Source organism: Microtus pennsylvanicus, chromosome 1 (genome assembly GCF_037038515.1).
Source record: "Microtus pennsylvanicus isolate mMicPen1 chromosome 1, mMicPen1.hap1, whole genome shotgun sequence".
NCBI lineage: Eukaryota > Metazoa > Chordata > Mammalia > Rodentia > Cricetidae > Microtus > Microtus pennsylvanicus.
Window position 1 is genome coordinate 143,355,051 of NC_134579.1, and position 27,971 is coordinate 143,383,021.

At 41.3% G+C, this 27,971-nt stretch overlaps 1 protein-coding gene across 1 annotated transcript; it reads right to left on the reverse strand.

The window, feature by feature from the left end:
- Nucleotides 1-626: 626 nt before the first annotated feature.
- LOC142855138 (pregnancy-specific glycoprotein 22-like) lies at nucleotides 627-24,275 on the reverse strand. Its single transcript, XM_075981839.1, is given in 6 exon segments — nucleotides 627-677; nucleotides 4,159-4,415; nucleotides 5,561-5,920; nucleotides 20,872-21,231; nucleotides 21,779-22,138; nucleotides 24,203-24,275. Coding segments are annotated over 6 exon segments (1,452 nt in total). The 5' UTR covers nucleotides 24,267-24,275.
- Nucleotides 24,276-27,971: the final 3,696 nt, after the last annotated feature.

Consider the following 27,971-nt stretch of genomic DNA (forward strand, 5'->3'; position numbering starts at 1 on the left):
GTATATATTTTTATGGTTGACCATGTGGGACTAGAGTTCTTATCATTGGCTCATCGATGGAGAACACTGAACTTTCCCTCTCCCAGAACTCATTAATTACCTGGAGATGCTTATTTATGTAGGAGTAGAGATTCTTGAGATTTTTTCATGTATTTCATTTTCTGGCATGTCAATTGGTGCTGTCATTTTTCATGCCTATTTATGCATGGTTTAATTTCCTTGGGGGTTGTATCCTTTTAACATATAGAAGACACAATTTTACAGTGAACAGAAGGTCTTCTGCAGTATTTCCAGTCCTCTTGTGAGATGTGACCTGAACATCAAAGAAAGGGGTTGTGTTATAGATAAATCAGGTAGGACTGGACACCCCACAGTATCTATTTTAGTTAGGATTTTGTTGTTGTGAAGACACCGAGATCATAGCAACTCTTATTAAGGAAAACAGTTAATCAGGTATTGCTTACCATTTCAAAAACTTAATTTATTACTATCATGGCAAAAAAAAATCATGGTTACTTACAGGCAAGCATGCTGCTGGAGAAGGTGCTGGGGGTTCCACATCTACAATTTCAGGCAGCAGAATGAGACTGTGTGCCACTGTGAGAATAGTTTGACAATATGAGACTTCAAAGTCTATCTTCATAGAGACAAACTTCCTCCAATAAGGCCACACTGACCTAAACAAGGCCCCATCTCTTAGTAGCGCAGATCCTTATGGGCCAAACATTCAAATATATGTGAATCTATGAGGACATTCCTATTTATACCACCAAGCATCTATTGTTCCCTGCATTTGGATTAGTTTTGGATTTCTTTGGTAGCCTCAGTCTATGAAAAAATAGGCATCTTTAATGTAGGGCTAGAGCTACACTTGTCTCTGGGAATAAGGATGTGCATTTAGAATAAACATAGAAATTAAACTGATTTAGGAATCTGGCCATTATAGATACCCTTTAATATCCATCAAATCACTATCCATGTGCAATTGTTTGCAGTTCAGTACTAGTCATGATTATCCCTCTTTTGAGCAGCCTGACAAACAATTAGACAGTTTTTGGTTACTTCCAAGACATAACTGATACTCTTGTGTATTTGGGGATATCTTGTCATGCTGTTCATTGCTGTGGTTTGTAGGAATCATAACTGGGTAAGACAATTGATGGTTTTCCTCTGTTACCCACTTACATAGAATCTTCAAGGACTATAAGGTCTAGTCCTCAGAAAAAAGTTTCTGCATGAGATCACCTTTCACAGGAAATACATGAATTGGTAGCAGGTCCCCTGCATATATTTTATAATTATTATCTGAGTATTTTTCTGAGACTCCCAACTCTAAGAACAAGTGAGTCTCTTGTATCTGCTCTTAGGACTCATATGCTCACTTTGGGTTGTAGGGTCCAATATCTATACCATATCTTTTGTTTTATTTTATTACATATTATTTTGTCATTTTTTATTATCTCGTAAAGGCCTATTCTTCTCTAATGAGAGAAAGAAATGGAGTGGATCCCCATGGTACAGATGTGGGTAACAACTGGGAAATGTTGAGAAAGGGGAAACTATAAACAGTACATATTTTATGAGTAAAGAATCTATTTTCAATAAAAGAAAAAAGTTTATTTTTCAAAGTGATTAACGGCATCGACAATCTTTAATTGGATTAACTTTGTTTTTAGAAGAGTAACATTAACACTAGAAGTGAAATTTGAGAACTTGTCAGTTATTCACATTACGAAAAATTTCCCTGAATACTCGACAGTGATGGGGGTAATTGGAGAATGACTTAGATAAAACAGACAAATACCTAGAATCCCAGAACCTACAAAGATTGAAGCATGAAGAAACACAAAATGGATTCCATGAATAACTCATAAGTCTGAATTAATAAAGACATTTGAAAAAAAGTGAATTTTTTAATGATGAAAACAAACCAGGAATAGAATAGAAACCAGTTCATGAGGGGCACACATGAAAAACCACTGCCAACTCAGTACTCGGTGGGGACACTGATATATTTTCCTCTAAGACCAGGATCGACACAAGGATGCTGCAGTGGACACTTTTCTTCAGCATTCCCTTAGATATCCTAGGAGTAACAAAAGGGTGACACAAATAAATAAATTTTGTCAATTGATTGCCTGGAAAGTAGATCTGCAGATGAAATAACCTTATTTATTGAAAATCCTAAAGATTCTACAGAAGTTTCTAGAACTGGCAAACAAACACACCCACCTTAACTCTACTACTGTAAACTACTGTTGCACACAACCCATTAGAAGTCCAGTTTTGTCAAATGCATAGGGAAACAAAGTAACAAGGAAGACTCAAGTGGGAGACATGTATCAACATAGGAAGAAGAATAGGAAAGATTTTGTGGATGAATGGGAGAAAAGGGGGAATAGGAAGAGGACAAACAGGAAGGGGAAGGTGGGATGAAAGGAAAGAGTATTTGGAGTAATGACTGGAATGGTGGGACTTTGTGGAGCAATGTGGAGGCCTACTATGATGGAAAATCCCTAGGATCTACAAGAACAACCCTAGGAAAAACTCCTTGTAGTGAGGGATAGATATCCTGAACCAGTCATCTTCTGCCATCAAAGAAGAATTCTAGTAGTGGGAGTGAGATCACAATCCAGCCATAAAATATTCAACCTACAACCTGTCCTTCCTGAAATATATACTGGGGTAATGGTGGAACAGAACTTGTGGGAGTGGCCAACCAATGACAGGCCAAAATTAGAGCCCAGGCCTTGAGAGGAAGCACAGACCCGACACTGGCTGGATGGCCAGGAACCAGAGGCTTGACAGCCCAGAAATTCAGGAAAGAACCAAAGATGACTGGAAAAACATTTAAATGAAAAGATTACTAATGATATTCTGTTACACTACTAGATCAGTCTTCACCCTGAAATTCATCAGAAAGATATCATCCAGCAACATATGGGAAAAGATGCAGAGACAGACAGCCAAACACTTGGTAGGACCAGGCGAACCGCACACATGGAACACAGAAACAATTAAGCAGGGCTTATAGGGGATCAAGAAACTGGAGTGATAATCACAGACCCTCTACAGGGTTTGAGTTTGAGTTACAGCCTCTGCATATAAGTATGGTTATATATATATATATATATATATATATATATATATATATATATATATATACATGTATCCTTGTGCAACACTTAAAAGCAGAAGTAGGGGACACCTCTGACTCTTTTGCCTGCCCTTAGGATGCTTTTTTTCTTATTGGGTTATTTCTCTCAAATCTAATATGAGGGATTGTGTCATGTCTAATATAACTTTCTGTGTAATATTCTGTAGATGCCCTGAGAGGTCTGCTAATTTTTTGAAGGGGAACAGAACGTGAGTGAATCTGGTGCAAGGGGAAATAAGGTTGAGGGAGGTGAGTGAGGGAAAACTGCGGTCAGCTGTAATATATGACAAGAGGTAAAAGTTAAAGAAATACTTATTAACAGAAAAAAAGAATCATATGCAAGGACCCACTGTGAATGCCTCTTTCAGGATGAAAACAGCATGATCTGCCCTTACACATAGACACTTACATTTGTGCATCAAACAAACAGTGGGCCAAAGCTACTTAGAAACCAGCCATGTCCTAAGAGAAACATGAGCAGATCCTTATCCTGCCATTCTTCCTCACTACACATGGATTAATGGTGTGCATGCAGCATTGGGCTTAATGTGAATTAGGTAAATAGGGGGTGAATTAGGTAAATAGGGGGTGTATTTGAGTATATCAGAGGATGTTTTCTCAATGCAAACAGGCACCATTTTCCCAGCAGACTCAGAGCATCCAAAAGTTTGAGTGGCCCTGTAGCTAGTTCCCATGAATTCTGAGGTATCACTAAATATTTCAACTACCACCTAAGCTCCTAAGGCCTTTGAATTTTTGTTTCCTATATTGATATCTTTATTTTCTTTTTAAGACTGCCTCACTTTAAATCCTGGCCTTCCCTTGTACACATGTGTATCCCAGGATTATAGGTGTGAGTCACCATGCTGGCTGTACCTGAGTAGTACTTAACCATTTTCACCGCATAACTTTTCTCCATTTTGTACCCCATTGATAAAGTAATACCCCCACTCTGCTGTAGAATGAGAGGAAAGCTCACATACTCATCATGACCAGAAGACTGGGGGACTGGTCTTTGAACTGACTTGGTTGGAGACTTCACACTGATAATGTCCAGCATCTGTGCTCCAGACAGGATCTATTCTGAGTCCACACTTTGATGGGGACAGAGTCATCCTCTCTGTGATCTCCAGATTCTTCTTATTGAAGATCCACTGGATGGAGACATCAGTGTCAGGTGAAATGCAGGTGAAGGTCACAGATCTATGTCCTGTGACTGTACTGTCAGTGACTTGCACAAAGGGCTGTGTTACATTCTCTGTGAAAAAAACAAAGGAAGGTACCAAATGACAGAAGTTCAAAGAGTTTGACCAGGCCCACTGAAATTCATACTTTATGAAAGTTTCATGAAAGAGAATTCGGAGTTGTGAATATAGGCATATCTTGTTCTTGAGATCTCCCACCCAGGGACTGTGCTACTCTAATTTAGTGGCTGTTCCTGTAGAACAGTTTTCCTGTAATATGATACACAGTGCAGGATCATTGCCATGTCCATGAGGTAAGCTTAGCTCTGAGCAATGAACTTGGGATGGGGAGTTGCTGACATCAGCACCATCTGTTCTACTTAACTGCAGAAGAAAATTCCCTAGTCTGGACCCATCAGGAGAAGGAAGAATCTGGAGTAACTGACTTCTGTTTCTTCTCTTGCTGCTTTGACGTTTCTGTGAAATTTCACAAGCCCATTAGAACAATAGGCTAATGAAACCGACAAATGCCCACTAAACCTCAGGAGAAGGAGATACACAGGAGACCTATGTAACTACAACTGTCATGGCAGTACCCAATTGATTCTAAACTCCATGGGACAATCAGTCTCTTGACTTGGGCAATAAGTAAAGTCTTGTTCCCTGTCAGCTCTGACAGGAAATCTAACAAACATAAATAAACACTTACAAAATGGTACTCAATATTACATTGAATCCAGCCATGGCAGTTTTGTATTCAGGGCTGCCTAGTTGTCTCTGATAGAAAATCTAAACAAACAGTTATAAAAAAATCCTCCCCAATGTCATACTGTATCCAACCCAGGGAAAGTTTTAGAATCAGGGATTCATGGTGCTCTCTGTGAGGACCCCATGACTTCATCAGCCAGGGCCTGCCTGACTCCCATGGAGTCTTTCTGGGACATGTGCATGGTGAGAGCCCCAAGGATCTGGGCTGTAGCTGACATCATAATGTTAAGTTTACCCAGAATAGTTCCTCCTCTCCACTGGTAAACAGAGGTGAGGGGTTCTGATTTATTACTATTGTCTACTCAATATGTGTCCTGTGGTGAGGTCCCAAACCCTAGTGGAGGGCACAATGCAGTGAGGGAGAAAGCAGGAACAGCCCAATCCTGACAGTTTGGTATATGAAGTAGGATAAGCCACACCCAGAAGTTGAAGACCATAGAAAGTCACTTACTCTTCACATAAAATTCCACATATGCATTTTCAATTTTGAAATCTTTGTTTAAAACTGCTAGTGTGTACATTCCTGCATCTTCCTCAGTGACATTTTGGAGCATCAGGGATCCATTTTCATATACCATCCTTTGTCTTCTGTGTGCAGGTTCCCAGGTGATGGAATTACTGACTCTGCTGTACTCTACAATTTTGTGAAACTGGGTCCTAGATATTGATTTGAACCAGGAAAAGCCTTTTGAATCTTCTGGAAGATTGTGAACTTGTAGAAGCACACCTTTCCCTTCAGCAGCATACAGAGGCACTGACTGGATAATGAGTTGGGAAGAATTGAGAGCATTACAGAATAGTGAAACGGAGCCTGGAAGTGAAAAGAGAAAAAAGCCATCATGTAGGGATCATTGTGCTTGGTGAATAGATTCTGACCTCTATTTTGAGCAAATGGATTTATTCTGTCAAGTCTTCATTATGGGCCTGTGTGATTGATGGAAGTGGGTCTTGTATTTATATGTTGCTTTCATTGGTTAATTAATAAAGAAAACTGCCTAGGCCCATTTGATAAGCCAACCCTTAGGTAGGCAGAGAAAACAGAATAGAATGCTGGGAGAAAGAAGCTGAGTCAGTGAGTCACCAAGATTCTCCCACTCCAGAAAGACGCAGGTTAAGATCTTTCCTGGTAAGCCAGCTCGTGGTGCTACACAGAATATTAGAAATGGGTTAGATCAATATGAAAGAGCTCGCCAATAAGAGGCTGGAACTAATGGGCCAGGCAATACGTAAAAGAATACAGTTTCCACGTGATTATTTCGGGTATAAAGCTAGCCTTGCAGTCGGCCGGGTGCCAGGAACGCAGCCGGCCACTCCTTACTACAACATTTGATGGCTGGGAACAGTCTGATCTTCAAGGCAGGCATAGATCTTTAAAGGTCGTGGGAACTAGGCTGGCAGGTTTTATGTCAACTTGACACAAGCTATGGTCATTTTTCAAAAAAAGTCCTTAGTTGAAAATGCTATCACCTGATTGGTCTGTGGGCAAACTATAGTATATTTTTTATATTGGGGTTAATACAAAAGGATTCAGACCAATTCAGGCAGTTCCTATCCCTGGGCTAGGAGTCCTTTGTTACAAGAGAGCAGGTTTAACAAACATGAAGACCAAGCCAATAGGAAGCATAGTTTTGAGAGGAGGTACGAGTAGAGCACTGGAAAAATGCTCCCCTAGATCATTTTAGTATAGCCTTGGAAATATGACAGGATTCAGGGTTCCCTGGTCTAGAGCCCCAGGTGACTGTACTGACTCTGACATCTTAGGTTGAATTACTTTTCATCAAGGCCTTCTTTGATGCAGGTGGAGTCAGAAGATGAAAACTGATCTATGGCCATTTGTCTCTAACAGTGTATCCTGCATTAAATGCTCAAACCTCCACATGGAGACACTGTGCTAAGGGAAGGAAAACTAGACCGGCCATGACAGTATGGTGTGTCTAACCCCACCCAACACTGAACAATCACAGAGAATCACTTACTATGGACCTGAAGTTGCACCCGTGCTTCTTCACTTCTCATATCTGCCCTCAGAATTCGTAGGGTGTATAATCCGTGGTCTTTCTGAGTGACACCATGAAGCAGCAGGGATCCATCACTGTACAATGTATCTCTGCCACCATATGTAGGTCCCCACACAGTTGACTTACTGCCTAGTGTATACTGGGAAACCACAATGTTCTTGGACACAGTCTTTCCTTTGAACCAGACAAAGCCTACAATATTCTCTGGGGGATTGTGAACAAGTAGAAGAACACTTCTCCCTTCAGCAACACATGGTGGCAATGATTCAATGGTGGGCAGGGAAGAGGTAGCAAGGCGCCCACACTTCCAAAGGAAAGCTAGAAGGAAAGAAATAGATCGATTTAAGTAACATTTGTACTTAACTAAGACAAGGCCCTGTATCTTTTTCAACTGTGTCTGTTGCTCAGCCTAGATTTGTGGGTGAGCATCTCCTTGTCTTACTTGGTAGAGGTCAGCACATGGTCTTTATGTTCTCAGTGTCCCCACACTTGTTATGTTTGGTATATGACTCTCTCTTCAACCATCAACATTGCCCCTGCTCAATGCCATCAGATCCCTGCTCACATTTGCAATTGATAGGAGTTGGGGTGATGTCTGCCCAACTTCTTCCCCTATAGACTCTGAGTCTTTCCTCTCTGACTTTTGTTTTTCTTTTCCTATTCATCTTGAGGATGCAGCTAATTTCATCTGTGTTCACATTCTAACTTTCTTTATTTCAAGTCCGTCCAAACTGGGACATCATAAGATCCATGAATTGTCTTCAATTTTAAAAAAATAATGATGCCTAGAAAAAAAAAACTCCTATATGTGTGGAGATGAATAAATGATGTCTCAAAATCCTGTATGACCATGGATTCATTTAAGAAACTCACAGATTTAGGAATACAATATTGGATCATTCCATTTCTTTGATTTTTCACACATGTCTACATATTATAATTGTTTGTGAGTAGTGTAAGGGCTTGTCTAGTATGTGTTGGTGGGTCCAGAACACAGTACTTAAGTGAATGTCAGAGGATTTCTGTTCATTGGTCTCAGATTGTCAGACAACAAAAAAGATGCCTATATCCATTGTAAAATGTCAATGATCCACACCAGCTTGATTTTTTATTTTGGCCATCATGTTGAGAGCACCAGTCTTCAAAATATTGTGCTCATGCTTACTAACTTCATGCAAGAATAATGTATCCCACACCTTACTGTTTCACATTCAATGAGAGCGTCCCACTGCTGAGACTCTCCCCCACTCTGTATCTCCTGCCCTACAAACACTGAGACTCATCTCGTGTTCTCGTACCACTCAGGAGACTACAGACAGTATGATGTTCAGTCCTCTCCTTTCGTGCACTGTCAAATCCTGGTCTCCTCATCTGTGAGTGGAAGTTACTGAGATATGATACAGCCTTTGCAGAGGAGTACAGAGGGGGCCTCCCTTGTCTGAGTATGCTGATCTGTCATGCGCCAGAGGAACCTCTGCTCCACAACACCTTTCAATCTCTGCTGTTCTTCCTTCATATGAGCTGAGCCTCTCCTCAGGAGGAGCACTACCCAAAGTCCCATGGCCGGTAAGTGGGTCTATGTTTAAAAAACTTATCTGCACTTCCAGTTTCAGTCCTACCTCATGTTCTTATGCCATTCTCTCTTTATGTTTCTGTCCTCTAGAACACAAAATGGTAACCAAGGGCATTGACCATCCATTGACAAAAGATAATATCTGTTGACCATGGAACTGCACTCTGTATGTCCTGGCCTAAGTTAATCAGCACCAAAAAGGGAAAATCTGTACAACTAACCTCGCTGAGCATCCAGTCTGCCCTGTGTTTACATTGCTCTGAAAACATGGTATTTACTCCCAACAAGAAGGTGACAAAACTACCTTTGAGACTCCAAAGGGACTTGTGTGTGATGTGTATGAAAAAGAACAAAACTGTTCTCACTGGAATCACCATCAGACTGGATTCTGACAGAGTTTACAGGTCCAGGTTCTATCCTGAGTTTCACATCTTGGGTGTTTAGGAGGAATTGACATGATTTCTAGAAAATGACTGTGAGCTCCTTCATCCTGTGCAAGATTTTCAAGACAATGCTCCCACTTCCTCTGTTTGCTGAACTTTGTAGTGGGTTTGCCCCTGTGCTCCATGGTCTTTCTAAGAGGTCTTTGACCTCTGTCTAGTGGATTTTCCTTGGATACCATGGATTTTCCAAAGGAAACACATATAATGGGAAACAGAACAGGGTCTCCTGGCAGTGTGGCAGACATATAAAACAGTAAGTAGGTCTGAGAACATAGTGACCATGATTTACATGCCTGAAAAAACAGGAATAGAACAAGGCTGCTAGGGAAATTCCTGTTTCGAAAAATACATTACTGCAGTTCATAGTGTGTCCTAGTGACATCCCTGGTGAACTGCAGCTCGTGTCGTGGAAGCTGTCAGATCAACATATCTTGTAGCCATTTGACTACAGGAGGGAATTTCTTGAGTTGAACCCAATGGAGAATCACTTATCAGGAGAACCTGTATCCTTGGTCCCTCTCCTTGGGGACAATGACTTTCATGTGAAAGAAATCTCATATGACCAACAGGATAGTAAGTTAACACTTGTTGAGTTATGTTCCCCTTCTGAAGAAGATTGCCAAGAAATGTAGACTAATCAAGACTCTCATGACAGTGTACTGTCTGATTGCATACATCACCAGACTGAAAACTAAGGATCACTGTTCCCTGCCATCATGAGGTCAAAATCCAACACTTATAAAATGCTGTTCATGGATACATGGAGTTGAGTCTGGGTCAGAGATCTGGAGACAAGGCAGACTCTTATTCACAGCTCAATAAGGATCCCATCTTTTTCTCAATCAGGCCCAATATTCACTCCCTCCAGGTCTTTCTCAAGGAAGCATTCCTAGTATGAACCCCTAGAGTCTAGATACAGTTTAATATCCTTGGATGAGTTATATATCATGCATGCACCTGTGTTCAAGAAGACATGAAATGGAAGATTCTAATTTATTGCCATTGTTCTATAACATATGTGTCCTGCGGTAAATGCTCAAATAACAACATGGGATACAATGCATAGGAAAACTAGATACACACCCGCGCACACACACACACACACATAGAGAGTAACACTCCTATATTTGTCCGGTGAAATGAACCTCACTTAGCTCACATAGTTCACAATGAATTACTTACCATGCACGTGGAGGTACATAGATGTTGTTGATGTAATTTTTCCTCTTCTATTATAGGTTCGTAGGGTATAGATTCCTGTGTCTTTCTGGGTGACATTTTCTATCAGCAGGGATCCATTGCTATAAACTGTCTCTCTACTACTGTGCACAGGCCCTGGTGCACTTAAATTGTTGTGCACTGTATATACTGCAATTCCTTGTGTCATATTTGTTAGCCCTTTGAACCAGGCAAAGGCTATAAGATTCGCTGGCAGATTGTGGACAAGCAAAAGAACGTTGTCTCCTTCAACCACTTGGCGTGGCAGTGACTCAGTGGTCTCATGGGCTGTAGTGGACATGTGCCAGAAGCCTAAAATGGAGGCTAGAAGGGAATTGAGAAAAATCACCAATTAACCAGGTGTGATCATCATTTAGCTTTGGTGTGTGACTATGGGTCACCTTCCTTTGCAGACAAGAGCAACATGACTCAAAGTGTTGGCTCAAAGTATCTAAGAGTATCAGTAAATTCTCTTAGGAGTTCTCTGCCTAGGTTGTAGTAATATGGACGTCGGGGCTACGTCCCCAAAACCCCAGCCGCCTGCCCGGCTAGCTTTACCCGAAATAATTACACAGACACTGTATTCATTTAAACACTGCTTTGGCCCATTTCTATCTAGCCTCTTCTAGACTAATTCTCACATATTAATTTAGCCCATTTCTAATCATCTGTGTAGTGCCCCTAGGTGCGCTTACCAGGAAGATTCTAGCCTATGTCCATCCTGGGTCGGAGCTTCATTGCTTGCGTCTGCCTGGGAGCTGGGCATGGCGTCTCTCTCTGAGGTGTCTGCTCCGGAGAGGAGAGCTGCGGATTCTGGCAGCCAGCAGGGGCAGGCCGGAGGACGAGGCTCATCGCGGGGACGCGCGACAAGGCAGCGGCGCCTAGGTAGCTGCCTGGTCACCCCTGTTGGTGTCCCATATATCTCCTCACATAGAGTATTTGGTGTGAGGAGTAATGCCTTTCTGAACTCATGATCTGGAGAGTCCTCTCTTTCTGATTTTCAACTCTGTTTTCTTTGTGATTCTAGTAGAGCCATGACTTCATCTTTTGGATAAACTGGCATCAGGTAAACTAGAACCAGAACTTTTTGTTTCTTAGTTCATTTTGTTTTTGTTTTGGTTTTGGTTTTAGTTTTGGCTTTTTGAGACAGGATTTCTCTGTATAACCTTGCTTGTCCTGAAACTTACTTCTGTAGACTATGGTATACTTGAACTCACAGAGATCACCTATGTCTGCCTCCCAAGTGCTGGGATTAAAGGCTTTAGACACCATCGCCCATTTAGATTTGGGATTTGTAAGGCCAAGAGTAGTTAGAATTTATTGGTAGGTTCAGTTCCCTGAAAAGACTCAGGCACAAGTGAATAAAGGAAAAAGGGAAGGAGGGAAAGAGAAATGTGCCTCCATGGATTTCTCTTTATAGTTACTAGGTTTGGAGGTTATGACAATGATTACATTCAACTCTAAAATAAATAACTTTAGATTTTCTTATGTAAATATATTTGTGTATTTGTGAAGCTGGTGTCTCTGTGTGTACATATGTGGATATATGCCACAAATCTATGTGGAGCACATGTATCAGAGTGTGCGTGTGTGTGTGCATGCCACAACACCTATGTGGAGGGCAGAATAGATCCTGCAGGAGTTTGTTCTCTCCATCTACTGAGCGGGAGCTGAGGATTGGTTTCAGATTGTCATATCTTTCCACACTAAGACATCTTTCTAGCTCTCCCCAGCTTAACTTCTATTTGGAGGGTCATGCTGACATGGTTGTGGAAGAACTGCCTTCACAACATTAGAGCCAATGTAATTTACAGTTATTATGGAGTGTTTGAGGCTTTTCTCATACCATCATCAAGTCCTCTCTCCTGAGAACTTCACTTTGCTGAGCCTCTGTCCCTCATTGTACCTTCTGCACCATAACTGCAATCATAAACATGAGTCTCCTCTCAAGATCGTTTTGTCTTTATGAGACTCTGACCTGCCTCTGAGTTCCCCTCCCAACACATTCAGAGAGTGGGTATCCTTACCTGCGAGAAGAAGCCCCTTCCATGGTGTACGTGCCCTTTGGAGAAGCACAGAGAACTCCTCCATCAAGCTTCTCACTTCTTGTTCTGCCTCTGAGAAGAAAAGCCTCGGGTCGAGCACAGAACTCAGGCTCTGATGTTCTTCCTCCCTGGTCTGAGATTTTTCTTAGACAGGAGCACTTCACAGAATCCAATGGATTGTGAGAGATAGGGTTTGAGTCCCTGCTACTCTCAGTGCTGTCTTGCATCCTTCTCAACTCCCCTTTATGTTTCTCCTTCAAGCAACACGCAGGAAAATTCAGATAAGAATCCCCATGCCCTCAGAGAAAAATGGATCACCCCAGGCCTGACATCTGCTGTGTCCTTGCCTTAGGTCTTTCAGTACCAGATAGCCTTTATCATGCCTATGTGTCTTTGTGTCACAGAGATACAGTTGAACCCCCAATCTAACCTGTGTTTACTTAATCCCTGTAAGAGGTTGACAGAATCTTTCTGACATGTGAAAAGTGACCCACTGAGTGATGACTAGGAATGTTGATCAATGGTTTATCACCATTGGCACCAGTCAAATTAATGAACTAGGACAGAGGTCCAGGAACAATTGTATGAGGAATTTCATGTGCTCAGCCTTGGGGAAGAGATGACCTCTGTGTCCTTGAAAGGACTGTGGATTCCATCTTCTTATGGAGGGTTTCAGGACAACATTCTAGCGCTATGTGTTAGGTATACACATGTCCTTTCTGATCACATTTGCCGTTTCCTACATGACTCCTTGGTGGCAATATTGTATTCCCCTACAAAAGATACAAGGAAGGAGGAGATCTTCATGGTCCCCATGCAGGAAGAATTTCTCACACAAGGGAAGTAACCAGTAGGCCAGAGCTGGGTCTAGTGAGCTAACTCAGTGTTACTAGGGACAAAGAAGAAAATCATTCTGCTAGGTCATGGCTCAGTGAAACAATTTCCAGAGCATTGAGCATGTACACTGCTATCAACCTCTGGAGATCACTGAGAGAGTTGCAATCTCATGTCCAGGGCTACCAAAAGCATGGTCTATAATCCAAATGTCAACCTCCCTGATACATTCAGCACAGGTGGGTTGCAGGACCTGTCATCCAGATCACTGTACACTTTAGTACTCCTAATTCCTTCTGCTGTAGGATTGGTTAAAACAACATTCTTGATTTGTCCTGGAAAGCCCTGAACTAAAGTTGGAAGCAGTATGAATCCAGAGGAAGGGCATTCTCAGGAGTCCTTTTCTAGGAAATTGCAGAGTAAAGTCCTCAGACATTTCTCTTGAGAGTAAAAGGACAGAACAGAGTCAAGAATGGTGATACATGTCTTTAATCCCATCACTCAGGAAGAGGCATGTTGATCTCTTATATCCAGCCAGGCCTGGGCTATGTAACAAGTTCCAGGACAGCTGGGGTTACCCAGAGAAATCCTGCCTGGTAATAAAAAGGAGAGGACACTAAGTTATGGGGATGAGCATGCACTTTCTGGCCAATCCTATCATTTCTCTTTTTAATTTTTTATTGATTATATTGAGCTATACATTTTTCTCTGCTCCCTTCCCTTCCTCTGCACTCTGCTTCTACTCTCTCCCATGGCCTGCATGCTCCAAATTTACTAAGGATATCTTGTCTTTTTCTACTTTTAGACATAAACCAAAGAAAGCCAGCCTACTATTCACAATCCCAGAGAAAGAACCAAGACAAGAAAGAAGACCCTAAGACATGGACCTACCACTTCATTATCCAGAATGTGTTTAGTACAAATCAAATTGTTTCAAATCAATGTGTCTTCCCTATACACTGTTCTATGTTTCTTTCATTTCCTGTCGTGAAAATACCATAAAATTGAGCAGTTTAGAAGACAGATTAGAGTCCATTTCCTTACTGAGGCTGTGTCACATTGTGTCACTGAAGGAAGTCAAGGCAGAGAACATGGTCTTTTCTGGCTCATTTGCAGGCTCAGACTATGGCTCATCCTTAGCTAGTTTCTTATACAACCAGGGACCACCTGCCTAGGCTCTCCTGTATCAATTATTAAGACAACCATTCACAGAAATATATAGCCTGACCTAACTTGGTTGAGATTTTGTGTTCTTTTCTGTTGTATTATTGTTTATTTTGGCACCCTGACAACAGTTTCCTCTCCAACATCTCCTTCCTGTTTCTCTGCCTACTTCTCCCATCCATTGATCCACCTGTCTGTTTTTATACTAATACAATGCAATTTTTATCACTATAGCTCTATAGTAGATCTTGAAATTAGGGGTGGTGTTACCTCATGTAGTTCCTTTATTATACAGGATTGTTTTAGCTTTCTTGGTATTCTTTGTTTTTCCCAAAGGAGTTGAACATTGTTTTTTGAAGCTTTGTAAAGAATTATATTAGAATTTGGTGGTAATTACATTGAATCTATAGATTACTTTTGGTAAGATGGCTGATTTTACAATGTTAACCCTACTGATCCATGAGCATGGGAGACCTTTCCATATTCTGATATCTTTTCCAAAGTCTTGAGGTTATTGTCATAAAGGTCTTTCATATCCTTGGTGTCTTATGGGTTATATTGCTGTGAAGAGAGACCATAATTATCATTACTCTTATAAAGGAACATATATATTTGAGTTGGCTTACTTAGAGTTTCAGATGTTCCACTATTGACATTATGGATAAGAGCATGGCAGTGTGCAGACAGATAAAGAGCTTGAGAATTAACTGAGATTCCTATATCAGCCAGATAACAGGAAATGATATGTCTGTCACAAAAACAAATCTTGAGCCAAAGAGACCCCAAAGCCTACTCCCACAGTAACACACCTACTTCAATAAGACCAAAACTCCTAATAGTGCTACTCCCTTTGTCTGAAATTATCTTTCAAACCACCACATTGGGTTACAGTTACACTAAGATCAATTTTACTGTTTGTAGAAACTGTGAAGGATGTTTTATCACTGATTCTTTCCCTCAACCCATTACCATTTATATATAGGAAGACTATTGATTTTATTTACTTATTTAAAAGTTTCCTCCTCCTCCCAGCCTCCCATTTACTTCCCTCTACCCCATTCCCATCCCCCTCCCTCTCCAGTCCAATGAGCTGTCAGGGTTCCCTGCACTGTGGGAAGTCCTAGGTCCTCCCCGCTACATCCAGGTCTAAGAAGGTGAGCATGCAAACAGACTAAGCTCCCACAAAACCAGTACATGCAATAGAATCAAAACCCAGTGCCATTGCCCTTGGCTTCTCAGTCAGCCCTAACTGTCCACCATGTTCAGAGAGTCCAGTTTGACTCTAAGTATTACAGTTTGCAGATTATATGATTGTCTATATAACTGAACCCAAAAATTCAACCAGGGAATTCCTAACACTCAAAAACACCTTCCCTGGGTTGACTGGTTGTAAAATTAATTTAAAAATTCAGTAGTGGATGATCTTGTATTGGCGCATAGATGTTCACAATTGTATTATCATGTTGCTAGGCTTGTTTTTTGATGAATATATGAAATGTCCATCTCCATCTCTTTTAATTAATTTTAGTTTGAAGTCATTTTGTCATATTAGGACAGATTCACCATCTAGCTTCTTAGGAGGTTTAATTGCAAAATCTCCAACTCTTAACTCTGATCTGTAAGTGAGTCACTGTTGAGGTTAGGAACTAGTCTTTAGAAAGTTAGCTTTGCATTAGGTGCAGCATGGGGACTCTGTTCTTACTCTTGTGGCCTGCAAATCTTCTGATTGATGTGACCTATGCCTACGCATCAAAATTTAGCCAGAAGCAGGGAAAATGCCCAGGAGCAGTGCATTTATTTGGGACAGTTTACTTGGTGGGAGGGGTCCTTTGAAATAGAATCTAGGGAGTGTTGCATTTTAGCTGGCAGGTAGATCACTCACCAGGTTTTGTAACTAATGTGGCCTGTGCCTCAAGACTCTTTTCACATAAGGTGATTTGGGGCAATCTCAAGATGATAGCTAATACTAACTAGGACACTGTTTCAAACTGTTAAGTCCATAGGGAGATTCCAGAGGATGTTCCCCATTCTCCAAGTGACTACCCCTCTTTGATTGCCATGGTCATCACATGTGCTGGTCCTATCTGAGCCAGAATAGACCCCAAAGACACATACACTGAGTGTCACTTTTCTCACTTCCTGATACTAATATCAGGGATGCTATGATGTCCGCAAAAGACATCGTGTAAAGTTAAGGGAACAGCATCATCAAGACATGTTTCATCCTGACTTATGACAGTCTACTAAGGTACATCCATCACCTGCCTCTTCTGACTCCATGGGAATCAGAGCAAAAGCCAATTACCACCTGAAACAAGACAGGAAATGGAAGCACCTGTGGTAAAGGAAAATAAGCATGGGTCAAAGTTCTAAGTATGTCTTCTGGGTCATAGAGACCATAATAGCAGATGGAAGGGGTAATTGCATGAGTTAGTGACAGAAAGAAAAGTCTACTTTACATTAAGTAAAGTTTCCCTACTTGGGATGTTCCTCCATCCTGGGAGAAGCCCCACCACCACTTCACATTCCAATACAGTCCAAGGTGAGCCAAGAGAAAGCAGAGATGTAAGGAGAGAAGAAAGAAATGTAGCTGTAACCTCAAATGTAGTTTGGTATTTGTTTGTGTCCCACAGGCTGGAAATTAATTTCTATATCTGTCCATCAAACCAAGGCTTCACCCAAAGGTCAATGTTGTCATTTCAGGGATCTGCTACTCAGGACCTGTAATTTTCTTCGCTTGGGTCCTATGGACACTAATAACTGAGTTCTAGTCAAGGGAGATATAGGATTTACAAATGTTAGTAATGAAGTTTTGGATAAATAACTCCTGTCAGGATATTTGGGGCTCTCCACTGTTAAGCCAACAGCATTGAAGCAACTTTGTGGAAGAGCTTGAGGTTTGACCCTGGATTCATGTGGTTATCTGAAGTGGATACTATCCCATCACCTGAATAATATTGAGCATACTGAATAAAGCCACATGTGATGTCTCCAAAGAAATGGAAAAATCCTAATGTATTGCAGCTCTGATATCTGGCTTTTTTACCTCAGTTGGACAGATCCAAACCAGAACTGGGGGTTTAGATTAGTAGAAGAGTACTCATGTAGCGTACACAAGCCCTAATCAATCACTAGCATAACAAACATTCTCAATGAACTAACATGCGTGAACTGAGCCTGAGTCTGAGATGTTCCCTGACTTCATCACCGTTAGCTTTTCTGGAAGGAGAAGAATCCCCCCCATCCTAACTCAATGCTCAACTTTCCTGCATATGCTTGTGCCAGAGCAGCCTAGTTACCTGGGGGAGGGGGAATCTTTCTCAATACCTGAGAGTGGATGAGTGTAGCTCTATATTTCTGTATGTAAGTAGTTATAGCCATGAGGAAACAGAAATTATTCACAGTTAACATTCAGGTTGATTGGGTCACTTTGGTTGTAAGTCACTCATTTCCATATTATATGGTCACAGGTTCCTGTGTCAGTTGTCACACTGAATATGTGAAATCCCACTTGCCCTCCCACAGTTTCAACCTATAATCTTCTGAGAGGCTTTGACCATTTATCCCCCACAGGTAGGTTGTATTCTGACACTAACATATAGGCTTTCAGGCTACTGTCATCAACTTCAATGAGATTAAAATTGTTGCTTCTGATAGTGGCCTTGTGTAACAGTGCTGCAAAGATAACAGAGATGACTTGCTGCGGGAACTTTGACCCTTACAAAACCTCATTCAAACATTGTTTGTCTTTCTAATATCTGCCTTTGATCCTTGTCCTTACTGAACCTGGCAGAAGATTAATCACAGACATCCAGAGTGCTTAGATTAAAAGCATGTGCCACCACCTGGCTAGTAAGGTTTCGTTTTCAAATGTGGATCCCTCATCTTGGGTGCATAAATGTTCACAATTTGGACTTCATCTTCATGGATTTTTTTTTTCTTTTATGACTATGAAACAGCTTTCTTCATCTCTTTTGATTAATTTTATTTTGAAGTCTATTTGGTAGATATTAGAATAGTTAAACCAGCTTGTTTCTTAGATCCATTTGAATGGAATTTTTTACCCAACCCTTTACTCTGAGGTCTTTGAAGTTCAAGTGTATTCAATGTATGCAGCAGAAGGATGTATCCTGTTTTCATTTCAATTCTGTTGTCCTGTGTCTTTTTATTTGTGACTTGAGTGTATTGTATTAAAGGATATTAATGATTAGGTATTGATAATCCCTGTTATTCTTGGTTTTGTTGGTGGTGATGGTAATATGATTGTGTTTCTCTTCATTGGGATGTGCTGTTGTATAATTTTCCATTGCCTGTGTTTTGTGGGTGTAGCTAACATCCTTGGATTGGAGAATTCCTTCTAATACATTCTATTAGGCTAGATTCGTGGTTAGGTATTGATTAAATGTAGTTTTGCCATGGAATAACTTGTTTTCTCTGTCTATGGTGACTAAAAGCATCACTGGGTAAAGTATTCTAGGCTGGCATCCATGATCTCTTAGTGTCTACAAAATGTCTGTCCAGGATATTCAGCACTTCAGAATCTCCATTGAAAAATTGAGTATAATTTTGATGGTTCTGCCTATATAGGTTACCTGGCCTTTTATTTTACCACTCTTAATATTCTTGCTTTATTTTGTATGTTTACTGTTTTGATTATTATGTGGCAAATGTATGATTTGGGGGGACAGATTATTTGGTGTTCTATAAAATTCTTGTACCTTCATAGGCATTTCCATTTTTAGGTTGGCAAAGTTTTCCTGTATGATTTTGTTGAATATATTTTCTGTGTTTTTAAGTTTGAGTTCTTCTCCTTCTTCTATCCTTAATATTCTTAGATTTGATCTTTCCACAGTTTCTTAGATATCACTGATGAATTGTTTTAAGGATTTGTTGGATTTTACATTGTTTGAACAATGAATCAATTCTCTCTATTGTATCTTCAATGCTGGAGAGTCTCTCTTTCATTTTTTTGTATTCTGTTGTTTATGCTTGCATCTGTAGTTCCTGTTCTATATTTTCCTTTTTTAGAATTCCCGTGGTTTCTGTTTTCTTTATTGCCCCTATTACAATTTTCAATTCTTGAACTGTCTCCTTCACCCATTCAACTGTTTATCTTGGCTTTCTTGCTTTCTTAAAGGAGTTATTGACTTCTTCCAAATATTTGTTTGTTTTTACCTTCATTTCCCCTTTAAGGGCCTCTATTATCTTCATACTATTATTTCAGGTTTTTTTCTACTTCATCTATGGTGGAATGTGCAGGTCTTGCTGTTGTAGAACCACTAGGTTCTGGTGGTGACATTTTGCTTTTTATGTTGTTGAATATATTGTCACACTGTCATTTATGCGTGTGGGTTTTGCGTAGTTAAAGGTATAGGTGTTGATTTATTACTCAAATTTCCAGAATGGAAATCTCCCTTCAAGTATCTGCATGCCTGCACCCTCACTGTACTCAGGCAGACATTGAACACACTGCACTGCACACTGGAGGTGTCTGAGAGGATGCTTTCCCTGAACTTCCAAGGTTTTACTATCTGTTTTTATTGTTTCTGTTTTTTTAATTTTTATTTTGGTTTGTTTTCTTTGTGTTTCCATTCAACTCCTAAATTCACCTCCCAGAAGAATTTTCTGCTCTGTCCTGCACTCTTCAGGACTGGGACTGAGTGAAAGTCCGGACCAGTCTGATCTTCAAGGTTCAGGTCTTCAAAAGGGCTCACTTAGGCTGGGTAGTTTAACATGAACTTGACACAATGTAGAGCCCTCTTGAAATACAAGGTATCACTTGAAAATTGCACTACCAGATTAGCCTATAGATAGGCCTTTTTCTACTGCTGCCCACTCAATCTTCATATATATATATATATATATATATATATATATATATATATATATATATATATTGGGGAATATTGTGGAAGGGTTCAGACTATTGCAGGCATTCTCACTCCTGGGCTAGATGTACTGGATGATATATAAGAATGGACTTACCAGCCATGTAAAGTAAGCCAGTAAGCAGCATACCTCCATGATCCCTGCCTCAGTTGATGGATTTTATTTATGACACTTTCAACTTGGGGTTAATAAATACACCAGTTTGATATGGACAGTGAAAAAAAACATTGTTCCCTATCAGTTATACAAGAAAGTAAAGTTTGAGTCCTAGCAAAACATTCCTCTCTCACAGTCGTCCAGCCTTGGAAAGATGACAGAGTTCAGGGCTTCCTGTTCTACATTCCACCAAGAGACTGAGTTAAATTATTTTCCATCAAGGTCTTCCTTGACATGTGTGGGGTAGAGTTAGAAGATACAGTCTGACGTATGATCATTTTTCTCTAACGTGTGTCATGCATTTAGTGCTCAAACACCAACATTGAGACACAATGCAGAGGGAAGGGAGATACAGGCCAGGCATCATAATCCTATGTGTCTAAGCCCCACCCTGCACCTAATGATCACAGAGAATCACTTACTGTTCACCTGCAGTTGCACATGTGCTAATTCTGTTTTCATATCTGTACTTAGAGTTCGTAGGGTATATAATCCAGCATCCTTCCAGGTGACATTGTGGAGCAGAAGGGATCCATTGCTGTACACTGTCTCTCGACCACTGTGTGCAGGACCCAGCACACTTGAATTCATGGTTATTATGTGTCTTGCAACCTCAAGATCATTGGACACAATCATCCCCTTGTACCAGAAAAGGGATCGAATATTCTCTGGGAGATTGTGAATGAGTAGAAGAACACTTCCCCCCTCGTAAATTATGGGGGGCACTGATTCAATAGTGGCTTGGGCAGAGGTGGAAAGGGGTCCACAGGTTCAAAGGAAGGCTAGAAATGGAGAGAGAGAGAGATCCATCAATAGTAAGAACTTTGCATTTTGGTGAGATGAAGCCCTATATCCTGAACAGGTGTGTTCATTGCTCCATCTACCTGTGTAGGTAAGTATCTTATCATCCTAATTTGCGTCCCTGCACTTGTATGTTGCTATTTCGCTGCTGTCAGATCTCTGCTCAAATTTAGTAGGATAGTTTTGTCATGATGTCTTCATGACCTCTTCCCCTACAGATCCTGCATCTTCGTGCCTTTACTCTTTTTGTTATTGTTCTGTTCCTTTTGTAGTTCCAGTCAAGTTATCAAAGCTAATGAGTATCCTTTTGACCCAAGAAAATAGGAGCAGACCCTGGAGTTGCTCTCTGCTGTATCCTGTGTCTCTAACCCCCAAAAAAGGAAAGTCTGCACTGCAAGTCACACACTAAATGCCAAAATACAAAGATGGGGACACAATGTAGAGGGGAGGTAGGCACAGGCCACCATCCTGTGTGTGTCCAGTGGAATGAACCCACCCAGCACTGATAGTTCACATTGAATCACTTACAGTATACATGCAGGTATATAGATGTTGTTGATACAATTCCTTTATGCCTATTTAAGGATCGTAGCGTGTAGAATCCTGTGTCCTTCTGGGTGACATTTTGGAGGCACAGAGATTCATTTCTGTACACTATCTCTCTACCACTGTGTCCAGGCCCCGTGATGTTTGAATTAGTGGTCAGTGAATAAGGTACAATTCTGAAGTTCATCTTTGTCACCCCTTTGTGCCAGACAAAGGCTACAAGACCTTCTGGCAGATTGTGGACATGAAGAAAGACATTTTCTCCTTCAACAACATGGGGTGGCACTAAATCAACAATGACTTGGACAGTGTTGGGCAGGTGCCAACAGGTTAAAAGGTAGGCTAAAAGGGAAAAGAGAAAAACAATCAATATTGAACAGCTGACATCATAACTCAGCCTAGGTGTGTGAGTAGGGGTTTCTGTACCCTCCATGACACATGAGCAGCTTGACCTCCATGACCTCAGAACCTCTGATTGAAATTCATCTTTAAGGAATTCTCTGATCTGGTGTATGGCTGGCTTCCCATTTACCATTGCCCCAAATTGGTGTGAGGAAGCCTCTCTTCCTCTAGAAAATCCTCACTTTTTAAATTTTATTTCTTTATACTTTGTGGTATCAGTCAAACCCTTAAATCATTTTCTATATAAGCTGATGTCAGATTCACTAGAACCAGGGCTTTGTGAGGTCAGCGATTACTCTGATCTTTTTGGAGGTTCAGTTCTAGGAAAAGACTTAGATACCAGGGAATAATGTAAAGAAGGAAGGAAACAAGCAAGGAAGGATGGAAGGAAAAGCAGAATGTAGGCAGGAAGAAAATAAGAAAGGCATGGATGAAGGGAGGAGCGATGGATGAAGAGAGGAACTGAGTAAGGAAGAAAAGGAGAGCAGGAGAAAAAAATTACCTACATAGCTCCAGATTTGTAGCCAACAAAAAAAAATATACTCAAGTGTGACTTAAATGGTTTTACATTTCTTTATGTATTATATGTGTGTACTTGTGAAAGCATACTTCTCAGTGTGTGTATGAGCACATTCATGCTCCGAAATATTTTAAGGCAGAAAAAGGCCAGAAGGAGTTTGTTTTCTCCATCTACCATGTATGAGCTGAAGACTGAATTCAGATTCTCATGTCTCCACAGATTAACTTGTCTTAGTGACCCACCCCTGTCTAATTTCTATTTGGAGAGTCACCCTGTCATGATAGGGAACACCTGGCTTCAAAAATGGCAGCCAATGTGTTTGACTTTGAATAGGGAGAAGATGAGGCTTTTATCATTTATCACTTCCTGTCTACACACAGCTACAAGTAGCTGAACTTCTCTCCCTCACTGTATTTATGTCCTATGACTACAGAAATTTTTTTTTAATTTCATTTTTTATTGAAAAAATTCCCAGCTCCTCGCCACCTCCCATTTCCCTCTCCCTCTTCCCACTCCTCTCCCCCTTCCCTCACTCCTCTCTCCCTCCGCTCACTTCTTTCCCCCTCCCTCTTCAGTTTGAAGAGCAGTCAGGTTTCCCTGCCCTGAGGAAAGTCCAAGATCCTCCCCCCTCCAACCAGGTCTAGGAAGGTGAGCATCCAAACAGGCTAGGCTCACACAAAGCCAGTTCATGCAGTAGGATCAATACCCAGTGCCATTGTCCTTGGCTTCTCATCAGCCCTCATTGTCCACCATGTTCAGAGAGTCCAGTTTTATCCCATGCTTTTTTATTCCCAATCCAGCTGGCCTTGGTGAGCTCCCAATAGATCAGCCCCACTGTCTCAGTGGGTGGGTGCACCCCTTATGGTCCATTGAGCCTATCATTTGTGATCCTAGAGAAGCTAAGTAAGAAGGTGAACTCAAAAAAAAAAAAACATATAGTCATCCTCCCGGATATTGGAAGTAGACAAGATTGCCGGGCAAAAATTGGGAACTCAAGGGTGGGGTGGGATGGGAGTAAGGGGAAATGGGGAGAGAAAAGTGAGAAGGTGAGGATGGGGAGAGCTTTGGAAAATGGAATGTTTGGGATAAAGGAAGGGTGGACACAGGAGCAGAGAAATATATATCCTAATTAAGGGAGCCAACTTAGGGTTGGCAAGAGACTTGACTCTAGAGGGGTTAGCAGGTGTCCACGGAGATGTCCCCAGTTACTTCCTTGGGCAACTGAGGAGAGGGAACCTGAAATGACCCTGTCCTATAGCCATACTGATGAATATCTTGCATATCACCATAGAACCTTCATCTTGCGATGGATGGAGATAGAAACAGAAACCCACACTGGAGCACTGGACTGAGTTCCGAAGGTCCAAATGAGGAGCAGAAGGATAGAGAACATGACTCTGGAAATCTTGACTCTTCTCTCAGAATTCCGTTTTCTTTATAGACTACAAGAATTCGCTAATTTCCCAGAGAGCTGGTATCCTTACCTGTGAACAGGAGCCCCTGCCATGGGGTACACCACTTACAGGGAATCACAGAGAACATCTCCATCTCTCTTCTCACTGTGCCTCTCTCCCTCTGAGGAGAAGAGCTTCAGTTACAGCCCAACTCCAGCCTCTGCTCTTCTTCCTCCCTCTGATCTGAACTTCCTCTCAGGCAGTAGAAATTCCCATAATCAAGTGGGTTTCAGGTGGTGAGAGCTGAGTCTAAGGCATTGCTCTATTCCTTCCACTCTCAGTGCTGCCCCACATCCCTCTCAACTGTTCTCTCTTTATATTTCACCTCCAAGAAACACATTAGCAACAATACTGATAAACATCCCCATGCCCTCAGAGAACAATAGTTCATCCCAGGCCTGACATCTACTGTGTCATAGTCTTGGGTTTGTGAACCAAAGAGGGAGCCTCTATCCAGCCTATGGGTCTTTTTGACAGAGGGGCCTTGCTAAGTACCCAATGTGCACTGTTCTCAGTGCTCTGGGAAGGTGGGATTTGCTCCTGTAAGGAAGGTGACAGAAATTTCTCTGAGAGATGGAAAGGGACCAGCTGAGTAATGACAAGGGATTAAGAGCAAGCCTTTATTAATAATTTCACCAATCAAATTCTTGATCGAGAACAGAGTCCTGGGAGAAGTTTATGAGTTTCATGTCCTCAGTGTTGGGGAAGAGGTGACTTGTGTGTCATTGAAAAGACTGTTCTTTCTATAAAGAACTTCAAGCCAACTTTCAGCATTATGTGTTGGCTGAGCTGTATATTAGGTAAGTCAATGTCCTCTCCAATTTTCCTGAGCCTCCTATGGACTTTGTCTATGTAATTCTCCAGTGGGAAATCTGTCTTCCCTTAGAGAGATGCCAGGAGGGATGGGGCTTTAAGGTTGCCCTGCAGAAAGGTGATTTCAGATACAAGAAGCATCCAGTAGGTGAGAGTAGGGTCTTGGGAGAGAGCTTTAGGTTAGTAGGGACAGATATGAAATCCAGTCTGCTAGGCAAGTTTATAGCTCAGAGAAACATTTTCTAAGTGTTGAGCATGTGTCTTGATATCTCTCCCTGAATATCTATGGGAGAACTGAAATCTAATGTGTGGGGCGATAGCATGGATTGTCAACAATTCAAATGTGAAGTGACCTGATACCATCAGCACAAGTGGATGGAGAGCCTGTTATCCTGTTCACTGTGTTCTTCAGGACTCATATTGCATAAAGGGTTTGTCTATAAAGGGCCTCAGATTATTCCTGCAAAGACCTGCACTAAAATTGAAACATTGTGTATCCAGAGAATGGGCACTCTTTGGAGGAGCTTTATGCTCAGAAAATTTCTCTTAAGACTCTAAGGAGAAGACAGTAACCTAGGGGCTTCAATGAACTTTTTGGTTCATCTTTGTGATCTAAATCCTTCCTTCTCTTTGCATATAGGGTGCTGAGGGGATCTGATTTTGAGTACAGAGAACATTGATTCAAATGGATGTGTTGTCTGTTCCTCCTTATACAAAGTCCTAGTTTTTTTTCTTGCTATGATAAAAACATCATGAGTAAAAGCAACTTAGGAGAGAGAGAAGGGTCCATTTCTTTCTTCTGGGACTCAGTCATTTTTTAGCACTGATGGAAGTCAAGGCAGAAAACACAATACTTGTTGGCTCATTCGCTGGCCTCCTCTATTGCTCACTCTGAGATAGCTTTCTTGTAAAACCAAGGATCTTCTGCCTAGGAATGGTGCTGTCCACAATGGCTTGGGTGCTCCTACATCAATTAAGACAATCCCTCACAGACATGTCCACAGACTGAACTAATAAGGAATTACTCCAGTGAGACTCTGGTTTCCACCCACTTGATTTTGGGCTGTGTCAAGATAACAGTTGATGATAACTAGGATCCTGTTGTAAAGAGTTAAGTCCTTCTCCTCCATAGGGAGATTTTCAAGGAAGTTCCCCATTCTCCAAGTGAGTGGCCCTCTTTGTTTGCTGTGGTCCTCACATGTGTTGGTGTCCACTGTGCCACACAGCTGGATCCTAAGAAGCATCACACAGCTCAAGAACATCTACCCTGTATTTTACTTTTCCTTCCTTCCAGATTCTGAACCAGGGGCACTCTGATATCCACCACAGACACTGTGAAGAGCATCACTAAAACATTTGTTTCATCCTGACTCAGGACTGGTCTCCCATCCTTGTTCATCACCTGCCTCTTCTAGCTCCATTGGATTCAGAGCAGAAGCCAATTACCAGATGAGACAAAACAGGATCTGGGAGAATTTGGGGTAAAGAAACATGAACATGGCTCAAAGTTCTGAGTGTTCTTTCTGGGTCATAGAAATCATGTTAGCAAATGGGGGGAAGGAAGGAATGAGTGACAGAAAGAAGCATCTACTTGACCTTAAGTAAAGTCTCCTTACCTGGGAATTTCCTCACACCTGAAAGGAGCTCACCCCCTCACATCTCCATACCAATCAAGAGTCACCCAGGAGAAATCAGAGATTCAAAGAGAAGAGGACAAAAAAGATGTGGACTCTCATAAGAAGATTGAGATTTGTTTCTGCCCCTCGAGACAAGCTGTGAATTAATTTCTATATCTACCCATAAACCAAGGCTTTGTCCCTATTGATGCCAAAATGTTCTAGACAAGGAAGATACAGGATTGGTAGTTACATTTTAGATAAAGAGACTTTTGGAGGATTACTGTGGATTCCTATTTTCCATTGATAAGTCAAGAGTTTTATGTGTGTTGGTTGATGTGTGGCATGAGATGTAGAGGTTTGCCCCCTAGATGAAAATGACTATCTGAGGGGAACATGATTGAAACATTCAAACTATCTGGAACAAACAATAAAACCAAATATAATGTCAGCATTGGGAAGGAAAAATTTGGGTATTGAGAAGAAAATAGTGTGGTGGTATTTTTTTATGCTATAACATATAAAGCTTACATGAAGATCAGAGTGCAGAGCTAAGCCACTAGTTATCCATAGAGACCAGGCAGTGGTGGCATACACTTTTAATCCCAGCACTTGGGAGACAATGGCAGACAGATCTCTGTGGGTTCAAGGCTACCTTGTGCTACATGAGATAAATCTGAATAAAAGAGAAACAGAGATCACACAAAGGTGATTCCAGCAGTTGGGATCACACTCCTTTAATTCCAACACTAGGGAGGTGGAGACAGGAGTGATGTGGTTGGGCAGAGATAGTAATATAAGGCAGGAGGACACAGGAGCTCAGGCAGTCTGAGGATTTATAGAGATGGATGCAGTCTGAGGCAGTCTGAGGATTTGTAGACACAGGATCACCCCTTTGGTGATCATTAGAAGTAAGAACTCTGGTGACTGGCCACTCTGCTTTTCTGATCCTTCAGCTTTCACCCTCTGTTAGCTGACTCTGAGTTTTTATTATTAAGACCAATTAGAATTCGTGCTACAAAATAACAACTTTTTGATTTACAGTGTGACCTCAGATAAGGAGGTCCCAACCAGAGCTTGGGTACAGATTGTAGTTGAAGATTTCTTATGTAGCACACACAAGCACCTGATCCATCAGGGGTACAATGTATAATGTATACCCACTGTGTCATCATGAGTGCACTGAGCTGAGTCTGAGATATGCCCTGTGTCCATCACCCTGAATTGCTCTAAGCAGAAGTCCTTCCACCCCATTGCACCTCTTGGACCTTGGTCCTTGCTACATGTGCTTGGTCTAGACCAGGGCAACTTGATCAGCCAAGGCATCTGTGTAATGGGTGAATGTCACAAACATTCCAGCTCCAGACCTC